Source organism: Pelobates fuscus, chromosome 4, assembly GCF_036172605.1.
Source record: "Pelobates fuscus isolate aPelFus1 chromosome 4, aPelFus1.pri, whole genome shotgun sequence".
NCBI classification, from domain to species: domain Eukaryota; kingdom Metazoa; phylum Chordata; class Amphibia; order Anura; family Pelobatidae; genus Pelobates; species Pelobates fuscus.
Genome location: NC_086320.1, coordinates 282,574,511 through 282,588,461, shown reverse-complemented (window position 1 = coordinate 282,588,461; position 13,951 = coordinate 282,574,511). Strand labels below are relative to the sequence as shown.

Here is a 13,951-nt window from a genome sequence, read left to right as displayed (position 1 = left end):
AAGGTGTCACTTTTACTACAGTTCGTTTGCTTTGTTGATTCTAGAAATCAGTATGGGATTTCTTAAATCTGTATTTCCTTCCGGAGACTGTAACCTTTTTTTTTTTTTTTTTAATTCTTTATTTGTGTTGACAGATATAGCATACACAGCACAAGAGCAGTTTGTAGTTTGCAGCAATTAACATGTACATTGCATATAGGGTGCATACATACGGTGGTTGACTGGCTAAGAGCCATCACCTTTTCCCCCTGCAACGTGTGTTATATCAACGTCTATGCTCCCTGACATGGCAAGCTACGGACTGTCAGGTTTATCTTTGAGATATAATAGAAAAAATAAAAAGAACAACAAAGCAACAAAATTGTAGTAACCTGTGTTAAATGGTTGTTGTTAAGGTACATACACTGTGTAGGAGTGCTCCCTCCAACTGCCGGGATGCCTCTGAACCGATAGTGCGCACTTGCATCTGAGTTTTTTGTGTGCTACGGATTCTATTGTGGAGTGCCCACCCACCGGTGTCTTGAAGTTCTGTGTAGTCACCCATTGCTGGCTGCTGTGCGTGCTCTATCCCCTGCCGGCAGCTGGTATGTTTCTTTGAGGGCCTTGGTGTATACACCTATGCTTTAGGTCGTGTTTTGGGTGTACCTCTCTCTGCTCCCTCTGGGAGACTATTGTTACATATATACAGAGATAGATAGAAAAGGTGGGAAAAGTATCGAGATAGGAAAAGGCAAGGGGGGGAGGGGGGGGGAGAGCATCGTCCGTTTAATTTCCTAACTTGCAGTCTCAAAGTCTGCCAGGGACTGTAACCTTTTTAATTTCTCAGTGCGAATTGTTGTTTGTCAACAAAATTGTATTTGATTGTTCATTTATTGCGGATTTTTGTTAAAGCCTAGTGTTTTTACAGGACTGTGTTGTTATGTCATTAATCTGAAAGATGTTTGCTTGGAAGGGGTTAGTATATTTGATTCTGTTCCAGACCCATGTGTGGATGGGGTCGATAGTGCTACATTATATTTTCAAAGGGCACCTTTTTGACCTTCACAATGTGTCAGGGGATTATATAACCCTACGTAACCCCATATGCGTTCAATCATAGATCTCTGCATAAACCTTTCACAACTAGTGCAATGAAATGACTGACCTAGTTAGTTTTCCCGTGTGCAAGCAGAAAATGATTTAACTTGTTAAAACACCAAATCACTGCTTGTTTTACAAGGAGAATACATTCAGTTTTATTTTCCCTTGACGTAATGGTCATCTCTGCCAGAATTAACAAACTTAACGGTTGCATTGTTCGTACCTATTCTGTTATTAATTTACTTTACAGTCCAGTCGGAAATGTTGTTTTGGGGGATGTTTTTCGCACCTATAAATTAAATAGATACGCTATTATACTATTTTAACTGTTTTTCTTGCTTTAGTTTAAAAGAAACTATCATACTAGCAAAGACAAATGCAAGCTCTAGTTTGTCATATAACCCTTGAAGATCAAGATTAAAGTTTATAGAACTATAGGAGCTGTCTTTGTTTATCCAAAGACATTGAGTAAAAGTATTTTGATTTGACATTCTTCATTTAAATTTTTACTTGCAGTTCTATGTACACCTGTTGGGGTTGCAAGAGCTATAACATTTAAATAAATGGTTACATGTTCGTTTTGTAGGCATCGTCTTTCGTTATGCGGGCCATTTTAATGCTTGGTGTACTTCTGTTTGTTGAGCTGTCATATTATTTGCATAGTCTATGTCAAGTGTATTTTAGTGTGCATTGTCCAGAACTTTTGAGACAAGGTAGCATCTATATGTTTCAGTTTGTTTTATTCTATATGAATATGCCACTGATAACAAACCTTGAAGCCCTAGATCAGGGATGTCGAACATGCGGCCCCCCCAGATGTTGCTGAACTACAACTCCCATGATTCTTTCAATGAAACAGATAGCCAGGGAATCATGGGAGTTGTAGTTCAGCAACATCTGGGGGGCTGCATGTTCGACATCCCTGCCCTAGATGTTTCTTTAATACATTTTCAATGGTGCTCAGTCAGCCTTCAGATATAAATTGCCAAGGTTTGATGTGCCGAGGATATGCATCAGTGTCTGCATCATGATGGTGGCTTCCTGATTTTCAAATTCTGGCCTTGGATCTCAGAACTGTTGAAAGCTGGTTACATTTTAAGCAGCTATATGGAACACTCAGAATCGTTAAATAGTAAATACAAAATTGTGTGCAAAATGTCTTCGCCGGCTTGTGATTGATGAAATCTGAAGTGTATTCCGCAGCTATAAAGCATGAAAGAAGGTGACCCTGATACACGCTTAAAATAACAACATAGTTATGAGTTAATCAATCTGTACATGTCCCCAAGCCTATCAAGAATCAAATGAAAGGTCCTCACTTTTCCTTTGAGACTTTATGCAGTCAGCTTTAATTAATAAGAAGAGATTTCTTAACAGATTAAACCTTAAGGAAATAACTCTGATGTGTAGTTGCAGAGATTTTCTGATTGCTTTTTCAGTAACTTTGCTATTTTCTCTCTTACCAGAACCGCAATGAGATAAAAAATGGAGCAATTCTGAGGTTAACGGCATCCCCAGTGAGTATTAATGTTTTGCTTCAAATTAAAAGAATTATAGTTGATTATTATTACCATGTATATATTTCTTTATTAACAAGTGGATGACATTCAATACGAGAAATAAAATGACTAACTGTTTAAGGAAAGGTTGGAGACGTTAGTTTAGAGAAGTCCTAAAATGAATGAGCAATAGGATAGATCAGGCATAGGCAACCTTCGGCACTGCAGATGTGTTGGACTACACCTCCCATGATGCTTTGCCAGAATTATGGGTGTAAGAGCATTATGGGGGATGTAGTCCACAACATCTGGAGTGCCAAAGGTTGCCTATCCCTGGGATAGATAAATGCTCACATTGAATCTTGAAGAAAGACTACTTAAGACCTCCCACTCTTGCCTAGTCTGTCCTGCCTCTGGCTGAAGATTGTGTGACCGTGAAAAGTTGGAGAATCTTACAGGTGGAGAAGTTACGGCTTAATGTGAATGAGTCAGGACTGGTTTACTTTAATACTACATCAGCGTGCAGTGCCATCACCTATACATTAGCCAGTAGACCATCTTGCTCATTCTAATCTTGGAGAAATGTAGAGAAAAGAACCAAGCATACTCAAAAAGTGAAACCGATATAGCAGCATACTATTTTATGCGCACATAAGTAATCCAGAAAAATGTATGTGATGTTGGCACTCTGTACAGGGTTTTGGTGCAGGTATAGATGTCACCCTCTCTAATAACACCTAAACATATAATCAAATAATACAAAATATACCACACTCAAGTAAATGCAAAGAATGTATTTATATGATCCAAGAAAAAAGATATTCCTTACTACATTATTATTTAAGGGGAATAAAAAAAGCTACAACATGTATGAAGCCCATAGAGCAACTAATCCTGTGCCTGAATATCTAGGTATACCAAAGCCTAGATAAAAAAAAATAAAAAAGAGTCTATACATATATAACATGCCAATAAACACATAAGTAAAACACAGTAAATCCACCCCTGGTTAAAGTAGTAATGACTGCATTGATTGTCAATATCTGACTGGAAAGTCAGATACAATGTATATCTCAATGTTCAATCCACTGAAGAAAAAGTGCATATGCATATCCATATAGAAAAAGCAAAATAAGGGGTAAAAAAAAAATCTGTATACAGAAAAAAGATGGTGAAAAAATAAAAATGAAAAATGATAAAATATTAGTCAGTAATATGTATGGCAGAAAAGGTTAGATCTCACCCCTCTGTATGCTGTAATAGTCCTGGTCTAGTGGGTGATTGTATGGGAGGTGGATGATGGTGAGTGGATGATCCTTATGTTCAAATATTGCGTGTAGACCAGAATATCCACGTTGAGAAGTCACTCCGGCTATGGATTGTAGTCATCAAGTAGCTTAAATGGTGCTGAGGCAAAGGTACAGGCGTTGCTGGCACTCTGTGCTGTGGGCTGTAGATGGGCTGCGTGCTCGGGACTGTGCTGTCCCTTCAAAGGCCTCCAGTCAGCCATTGACAATCAATGCAGTCATTACTACTTTAACCAGGGGGTGGATTTACTGTGATTTACTTAGGTGTTTATTGACATGCTATATATATATGAATAGATTCATAATTTTTGTATCTAGGCTATGGTATACCTAGATAAACAGACACAGGATTAGTTGCTCTATGGGCTTCTTACATGTTGTAGCATAAGTAATAAAGGTTGTAAGCCAAACCTAGACATTCAGGTAACCAAATATCACATTCACCTACGCAGTGCAAGTGATAATTCACATAGAAATGAAAAGGTAATTACCCTTTTCACAATATGTATTAGTAGATCTAAAATGATTCCTCAAAAGTCCTCAAACAATAATCACACTCAGTATATGCACATAAAGTTACATGAAAAAGCCAAATAGTGTAATGCCCCAATTACACCTAGTTGAATAAAATTTCAAGCTTTAACTCGCAAATGTAGATGAAAATATAGGCTCACCATATATGGTAGTGTTGTCTTGTCTTTATAATCTTGTTGTGAGTGTTCTTAGATGCATGTAGGAATAAATAATAAAAAAGATTCTTAGATGCCTTTATCAATAAATAATGTAGGTTTTTTTTAAATTATTTATTCCTACATGTATCTAAGAACAGCCAGAATATTATACAGACAAAAGAACACTATCATATCTGATGCGCCTATATATTTATCTACATTTGTGAGTTTAACCTTGAAATTGTATTTAATTAGGTGTAGATATGGTATTACACTATTTGGCTTTTCTATTCAAATCTAGAAATTACCTGTGAAATTCATGTATAGAACTACCCAGGTCTGTGCATATTATTTTGGACATGAAGTGAAACCAGCAAGGTGAACACAATAGAGTATTTTTAAATATGTAGGTTAGTCATTTGTTAAATCATATTCCATGTGCTTCATTGCTGCTTTTGTATAAATACACAACTTCCTGGCTGGTTTTGGTTGCAGTGTATTTATTTATGTTGCCTCCATTGCCAGATTTCTGTACTCATAGTCTTCAAAAGATTGGTTAGACGCACAAGACACCAAGACACGCACAAGACACCAATATAATTTGATGGTGGTTGGTGTTTGATAGGTTTAGGTCTCATTATAAAGCTGTGGTGTTGCATTCAATTCTCAAACAAACTAAGAGAGAAAATGCGTCATTCTGTCCTATTAGTCATGCGTTACCTTTTCACAAAACATCTTCTTGGTTGGCCTCAAGTTCAATGGGCACACACACAGTCCAGTAGTTAAAGTCAATCTATAGGCACTTTAAAAACATCATATTGAAGTTGTGATGGTCTGCAGTCCTCCCTCCACCCCCATTGTACCTCCTAAAACCCAATATTAAACTAATTAAAAGGCTTTGTAGCCCTCTGGGAATCTTACTTGGCACTCATGTGCAGTGTCATCACGGTCAGTTATAGAAGATCATTAAATACAATGATTCTCTATGGAGGAATTGTAGGCGCATCACGACAAGCGCCGCACATGTAGCTACAGTTCCACATGCTCCTCTGAGGAGCACTGGATTAGCTAGCATGACACAACACAAGAAGGGGGCCACATCAGCACTGAGGGAGACTTGACACTGGGGAAAAGGTGAGTTATCAGTGTGATCTCTCATTTGCTGAGCTGTGTGTGTAAACTGAATTTAAGGCCAATCAGGACGACAGTAGGGCAGGGTAATGCTACAGAAATCTAACTGTGTGCATCACGTTTAATTAACCATACCTTAATTTATTTTGGTAACCAGAGTATGCATTTAAAGAGCCACTGAAATACTTGTACATAAAAGACTTTGGCTGTCTTGTGGAATAATATTAAGGTTTCTTTTAAGGTCAAACAGTTGAAAACATACTATAAAAATAACAGCCATATTAATAGACATAAAACAAATAATATTGAAATATCTAGAATATGAAAAATAATATACAAATATAGTATAAGTAAGGCATAACAAAATCTAAATTTTAATTAGAAAGATTTCAGTGACATAATTAAGTGTAAACTTAAATGCGTCTTTCGCAGATGATGTCAGATTATGCAAATATGAGGTTTTTTTTTTTCTCTCTTCTTGTCTGAACTGTGTAAAAATGTCTTCCTCCTGGGTGTTCTAAGACCATGCAGAGTTAAACTGTAATGGCAAAATGTCATGCTGTCAGTTATGTCTCCAGCCAATTCAATTTCAGCAATTAGTTAAAAAAAAAAAAAAAAAAAAAAAGAGGGAATGTACTTTGAGTTAACGCCATGATGCCATCCTTGTATACTTGGTTATGTGTCTTTGTGAGCAAAGACCACAGGGCAATAGGCATCTTACCATTAAGTAAATAGTTTAACAAATCTCTTTTCCTGTAATATAAAAAGTGTCAAACCGCCTACTGCTTTCCCTTATATGTGATGAGTTGAGCAACAGGAGGGGGAGAGAACAAAGGTGGTTTGACATGCAGAAAAAAAGCGTTACTATCTAATTCAATCTATTTTAAAATCACTTGTTTCAAAGTTTTTAGAAATCTATTGTTAGAATGCATTTTTGTTAAGCTATTCAGAGGGAGAGAATTCTGGGTAATGCAATATACAGGGAGATTGTGTTTTTCCATGTTTTTAGGGACACTATAGTCACTACATCTCAATGAAGTGGTCTATGTGCATAGTCTCTGTTCCCTTTTTGAGAAATTGCAATGTCTTACTGACAGCCACTAGAAACGCTGCCGCGTCACTGACCAAGTAAAACTAAATGATTTCCCATGGAGAATTTTAAATGAGTCCGCAGCGTTCACTGCGTATGCGCATTAGGTCTCCAGTGCTTCTCTATGACATCAGCGGGGGAGGAGAATTCAGCAGTGCGGGGTAGCGTCGGCATTGGTATAAGGCTAGTGCTGTAAAACAGTTTTTTTTCCCTCTCTGCGGGGGACCTAATTAGAGTTAGGGAGAGGGACACCATAGTAACACCCAAATAGTATAATGAAAAAATAATTTTAAAGTGATTTAAAGAATAAATTAGAACTCATCAACTTAAACAGACCATTTGCATTTCAAGCTTACACTGTGCAATAATTACAGATGTATATGATAATATAGTCCTTTTGAACCACTGTTAGCCTTTTTTAGTGCACTTAAATTGTTGTTCGTTATTGCAGTGTCGCAGAATTAACACAGGTTCTTGCTGTAATTGTCTAGAAGGTTAACAAGAATTCTGCACAACCTTTCATTGCTCAATGCGTGCTCACTTTGCCTGGATATTTTGGGGTGTATAACGAGGATGTAAACTTCTTTATTGTGATGTCTCCAGCGAAAGTAAGAGTTTCCCTCTTAGGCTCTTTCTACTATACAAAATAGAGAAAACTACCTCAATAAAGAGATAGAAAGTGTTTCTTTACAGTGCCCAAAATGTAAAAGCTGCTCAACACTAAAAGTGGAATACCCCTTACCCACAATAAAAAACAAATATACAGAAATAAGGTATACAAATTATACCAAAAAAGTGGAGCGCTCTAAACAGTAGAGGGGTTTACTCACCCCTTTGGTACAGTGACAGTCTTGAAAAACTTGAATGTACATATAAAAGGAAACAAGAGAAACAAAAATATAGTGCAGATGTTCCAAAATGGATAATTGGTAGTAAGTAATGACTGAAACCACTCACATGGACAGGAGCCTATATGGTATTGGCTCCGTAAAAGGATCCTTTATGCTTTTAAGGCAGCAACACACCCCTTTATCCCAGGTAGTGTCCCTCCAGGAGTATACAACGAGAAGAAAAGCAGAAAAACAACTGTGTAGAATTATACAACACATGTGCAATTAGAACTAGCATAGTGACCAGATGATCAGATGTCGGGACTTTATTCTGTTTATTTCCAATAGTTCTAACTTGTCTTACAGCTGATGCCAAGTAGAATGGCTAGGGGCTTCTTCAAAGTGCACAACAAATGCCTCAAGAACTATTAGTTCAGAACATTAATTGCCTTTCCTTGAGCACTATTTGTTTTATTTCGTGACGTTGAACAGATAATTTCCTTACTGTATATTTATGAATGTTTAGGCCCACAATGCTCTACAATTACATGAGCGGATCCAGTCCTCCAGCATGGATTCCAAGTTAGAAGCACTAAAGGATTTGGCAAAATTCTCTCGAGACGTTACGTTTGCCCAGGAGTTCATAAACCTGGATGGAATCTTCCTGCTCACACAGATGGTGGAAAGTGGCACAGAGTAAGTTGACTTATTCCACTTTTCTCAATTCCTTGTGTTTTCTCACGTCATGTAAAATTGATTCTGACTGATACGTGTTGGATATGATATAGATAGATATATATATTATTTTTTAGATATTTTTTTTTTTAAACTCCTTCATTCTCAATTTTAAAAGTGAACTGTAACTGCAAAATTTATATTAAAGGAGTATTCAAAACAAAGTAAATATTGCGGATAAAAATATAAATGAAATATGATCAGCTGTTAAAGAGATATTTCAGACACTAATACTACTTTAATGCATGTTTTTTGGCATGCTCAAATCGTTGTAGGTTTTACATAAAATAAATAAATAAGTCTTTTGCAGAATGCAGCACAATAGGCCTGCCTCTTTAACCACACCCCCTAACTCCAAAAAATACTTCCTTATTTAAAAGGTATGCACAGAGCTCAGCCACTAACCGTACTTAATTATCCAAACAAAAAAAACAACAACCTGCATTAGAAGGAGAGGGCACCCAAGCAGGTAAATAGTAATATGCGCATTATAGTAGGACACAAGAGGCAGTTTTGGTTACTGTGTGACAGCAACTGTGTGTGCCTGTAACGGTTTGTGTGTGGAAGACTGTAACTGTGTGTGACTGTGTGTCCTTGTAACATTGACTGGGACTATGTTTGTGACTGTGTGCCCATAATTATTATGTAGGTGATGTCTGATTGTGTATGTCTGTGACTGTGTGTGTGGCTGTAACTCTGTGCATACCTGTGATTGTAACTGTGTGTGACTGTGTCCTTGTGACTCTATGCCTATGACCGTGTATATTTGTCTGTGTGTATGATTTTGAGCATTTGTTTGTATCTATATCACTGTGTGTCTAGGTATATGTATTTGTAAATAACTGTGTATTATGAGATAATTATTTGTGTTGCCACTGTGTTATTGTGTGTCTGTGTATATGACTGTGCATGTCCATGTTTATATTTGAGTGCATGTATGATTGCATATCAATGTATCCGTGCATGTATGCCACTGTGTATGCATGTGGAGGACAAAAAAGGGTAAGAGGACTAAGAAAGAGACAAGACGTGTGGGGTGTTAACAGATACAGAAAAAGTAATGTGGGTTGAGAGACACAAAAGAAAATTAAAGGGTTTAAGAGACACACACGTTTAAATGGAGATTAGGAAAAACACACAAGAAGGGTCAGAAGACCCACAGAAAGGGATGAATAGGTGTAAAAGCAATGCACAAAAAATTAAGACATAGATTTCCACCCCGAGTGACAAGTGATCTAACTACTGCTCTGTGTCAAAGTATGTTTTGTGATCTCTAGTAGGACCATCCATACTAGCATTTGTGAGTTTTGTGTGCAAATAAAAGGACCATCTATTCACTTGGCACGCCAGGCAAAAGGTTACTCACTCTCCCCTGGACTTGCCAAACCGTATAGCCAAACAGGATACCATAGGGCAGCAATGTTCAACACTCCATATGTATTGGTCATACACATATTGAGGGCAGTGTTTCAACCAAGAGAGAATGGTTAAGAATATGCAAATTGTCATTAAGAATATGTTAAACTGAAGTGTTCAGAGCAGGGCCGGACTGGCGAAACAAAGCAGCCCTGGAAAAAAAATCTCTGCCCGCCCAATAGGTCAATCTCACTGACACACACAGACAAGCTTACTGGTACACAACATAAATTTAGTAAAGACAAACTCTGACACACACACAAACTTACTACAGACAAGCTCACTGTCACACACACACATGCTCACTACAGACAAGCCCACTGACACACACATGCTCTCCACACACAAGCACACTGACACACAGGTACACTGACACAAATACATGCTCACACATACACACACAAATTCACTCACTAGCAGACACACACAAGCACACAAACATAGCAGGGAGACTGATAGATTTCCCTCTGGCTGCCAGCAGCCTCAGTGCGGTCGCACCAGCCCCCAGCACCGCCCTCCTTAATCTCCTCAGACTGACACAGACTGGCATAGTCTGAAGGGAAAATCATTTGAATTAAATTAGTAAAAACAAAGAGAACGTTACCTGCACTCTGGCCTAAATCCCCATGTTAATTAAAACAAAAAAACAAACAAAAAAAATGTTTAAATGCACATGGGGATTTAGGCCAGAGCGCAGGCAACGTTCTCTTTGTTTTTACTATGTATTTTAAGCTGTTGGATACTAAGCTACTGCTGCTGTAAGCGCGGTGCTTTATCTCTGTGTTTGAATTAAATTAGCCTAGTTTAGGGTTGTCTGATCGGCCCCAGGTGCCGCGGCGCACAGGGAAATTTCCCAGTATCCCAGTGGGCCAGTCTGGCCCTGGTTCAGAGTTTTCGATTGGTTTAAAAAGATGTCACTTGAAAATTAACTGATACAGCTTTATACTGTCCCAACACCCTACAGACTATGGGACAATAACATGGGTGCCAAGTAGTAACTCTACAGCTCTGGGCATATTTGCTGGACTTAGAAATAACCCTTATTCATCAGACACAATCTTAAGCTAATATACTTGAGGGGTGGTGCTCTGGCACCATCCCTCGCCCAAAAAGATATACAAGCATGTCTTAAAGATAAACATTGTTTTTCACTAAAATTAGATTTCAAAATGAATTTCAAATTTAAGGTCAAAATAGTTAAAAAAATTCTCAAGGTCAGCTATGCGTTCAGTTTAGCAACTCTGGTCTTACATTTTATGAAATGCTCACATTGACTGTGTTATGGAATTTCACTAAAATTACAATGCAGTCAAAGGATATCATAAGGCTACTTTGTCTTATGTGTATTCCCTACCCTTGACAAACTTGACAAAAGGTGGAGCACATGTCATTAGGTTTTGTCATTTTTCCCAGCTGTCACTAGTGACAACAATAGGGAAAAAGACAATGTCTATGGAAACTCACGTGGTCTTGAGCCATCATCCATAGACCCACATTGTAGAGCAAGGAAGTTGAAGAGGATCCTCCAGATAAAGATGGCGGCATCCCTGAGGGACAACTTTAGGTAAGTCAAACTTACCTTCCCCTGCACCTCTGGGCCATCACACTTCACATGGCAATGTTACCATCAGGGGTCTTTCTAAAATATGCAAAGACTGTAGATGGTGACAGAGCTGCTTTAATATGATAATATAATACAAATCACTAGACTGAATTTTCTGGTAATTGGGTCCATTTGTTTTGGCAGTTCATTTCATTGGCATGCAAACTCGGTACATTAAAAATAATTAACAAGTAATTAGACTGATTAAAGGGAAAACCACAGTATAATTAGAGGAGCAGAATTAAAGCCATGTGAAATGGCTGTAACCCCTTCATGACAAGCGAACAGATAGTTTCCAGTATTTCTTTGTGTGTAATCTGATCAGTTTACCCCTTCGGTGCTTTCTCTTATCTCTTTTGTAACCTACATATGTATGTATACATTTTAACTGTGAAACACATCAACATGTGTGAGTGAGAATCTCTCTGACTTTAAATAATTACATTTGTTTAAGATTGTATTAAACATTGCATTTCTTGTAGAACAAAAAAACACAGAGGATTTTTCTAATTTTCTTTTTTTCTTTTGCACAAACTATCCCATTGAGAGACTGCAATTAAAAGGAATATGAGCCACAGCCGAGTCACTTTTACTGAACAGTTCTAAAAGAAATCCACTTGAGAATATCTTCAATGGCTCTTGGCTTCTTTACTCTGTTAGTTATGAGGCTTCTGGGCCTAGTTAAAACTAGACTTTTTTTTTTCTTTTTCTTTTGGTAGCTCCAGTAGTCTATATCGACGGAAGGTTAAATGGCGCACAAGGAGGAAAATATATGTATAGCGAGCATACACAATATAAATCGAAACAAATAGCTGCAACTCACTGGGAGTCCTGGTGAGATCTCCTAAGTGCTAAATAGGTAATAAGGAATAGTGAGTGCGCTTACAATAAATAAAATACAGTGTTAATCACACCTAAAAAATCTGAAGGGCATATAACACATTTGATTACAATGCAATAATACCAAAGTGCTATAGTGCTTTAAGAAATTTATACAATATGTGGAGTGCCAAAGTGCATATATGTGCAGACAAGGGATATCCAATATAAATAAAAAAAGGACTGATATACTTGCAGAGCTTCTGGAACAAATAATACACGGCTCTGTAATACAAATAATACCACACTTAGTGCAATATGTTTGTACAGTGCAAAATTAACAATAAATAAATAGGTATCTCACTCACAATGGTGGAGTGGTTGAAGTACCACCCCAAACTATCAGGCTCCAGGGAGGATCAGCCCCCAGTGATCGTGGGATCCACTCAGTGTAGAAAGAACGTGGGCCAATCCGGATATGTGTAAACCAAGAATTTCTTTATTACCAATGCATAAAAAGATATAAAACACCAGTCTCCTGCTACCGATAGTCCGAGAAAGAGAGAGAAGGTCTATAATCAGAGTGTCCTCCTCGCAGCTCAATCCTCATGGATACACGGATACACGGTGTAGGTGCAAAAACTTCCGGATCGTTCAGATGCAATGCATTTCTCCCCTCCCACGGGGCTTTTTCAAGCATAATCCACGTTCCTTGGGTCTTTCTTTATATAGGCTAACTAATTAGTTAATTTGGAGCAGTCCATTTCAATTAAGTCCAGGAGTAAACACATAAACTCCAAACATTATAATAAAAGGAAGGAGTGAAAGAAATAAAGGAGAAATTAAAAAACCTCAAATGCAAATATTCAATAAATATATACATATAATTCCAGCACAAATACATGGTTAACTAGATGCATCGTATAGTTATATTCACCTCATCTGTTTAACACCCAATTGTGTAACAAAAGTGCAATGTGCGGTGTACATAGAATATACCTTCTTAAAATCCATTATATATCTATCAGAAGATCTAAAAAATTATTATATAACTACATATTTAAAGCTAAAAACTACATATAGAAAATGTATAGAGAAAAATTTATAGAGAAAAATTTGTATAGAGAAAAATATTGTTGGTTAAAGTGCAAGGCTTATTATTCCCAATTGCAAGACACAAAATGAGAAAACAATTATTTATTGTATAATCACTTATGATGGAGATATGTATCCACAGCTTCCATCTAGATACTCAGTAGTAATTTAAGTGAATTCTCTTTTAACAAAATCAGAAACTAATTATACAATTTAGGGAAAAAGCTTTCCAAGTGGTATATCCGCTAAACAACGGATTTCTCTTTCCCCTTTTTTTCTTAAAAGTTCAAAGACTATAGAGTGATATTGTGAGGATACATAGAATTCAGTATCTTATAAGATAATTAGAAAGAGATGACAATACAATAACTTAAAATTACTAAAAAACATCCTAAAAAATTACTTTTATAAAAATGTCTATAAATGTCTAAAAATGTCTATAGAAAGCTACTATAAAAAATTAAAAAGATCGAAATCAATATTTAGGCCAGTAGGGGACATAGTATCGAGGTAATAGACCCATTTCATTTCCTCTTGGCCAATTTTTCTAATAAAGTCACCTCCCCTCCAATTAGCAGTAACCTTCTTTATGGCCATGAAGGAGAGAGCCCTAGGGTCTCCGTTATGTACTTTATTAAAATGATCGGAGACGCTATGGCTTGTTACTCTTTTACG

General features: G+C 37.2%; 1 protein-coding gene across 3 annotated transcripts in view; it reads left to right on the top strand.

Moving 5' to 3' along the window:
- The window catches only part of ELMO1 (engulfment and cell motility 1), a 381,378-nt gene that overhangs the window by 116,142 nt on the left and 251,285 nt on the right, over positions 1-13,951 (top strand). For all 3 annotated transcript variants that reach the window (XM_063452154.1, XM_063452153.1, XM_063452157.1), the window contains exons 5-6: positions 2,547-2,597; positions 8,135-8,304. In XM_063452154.1, coding sequence (XP_063308224.1) covers positions 2,547-2,597; positions 8,135-8,304 — 221 coding nt within the window. The remainder of the gene's footprint in view (positions 1-2,546; positions 2,598-8,134; positions 8,305-13,951) is intronic.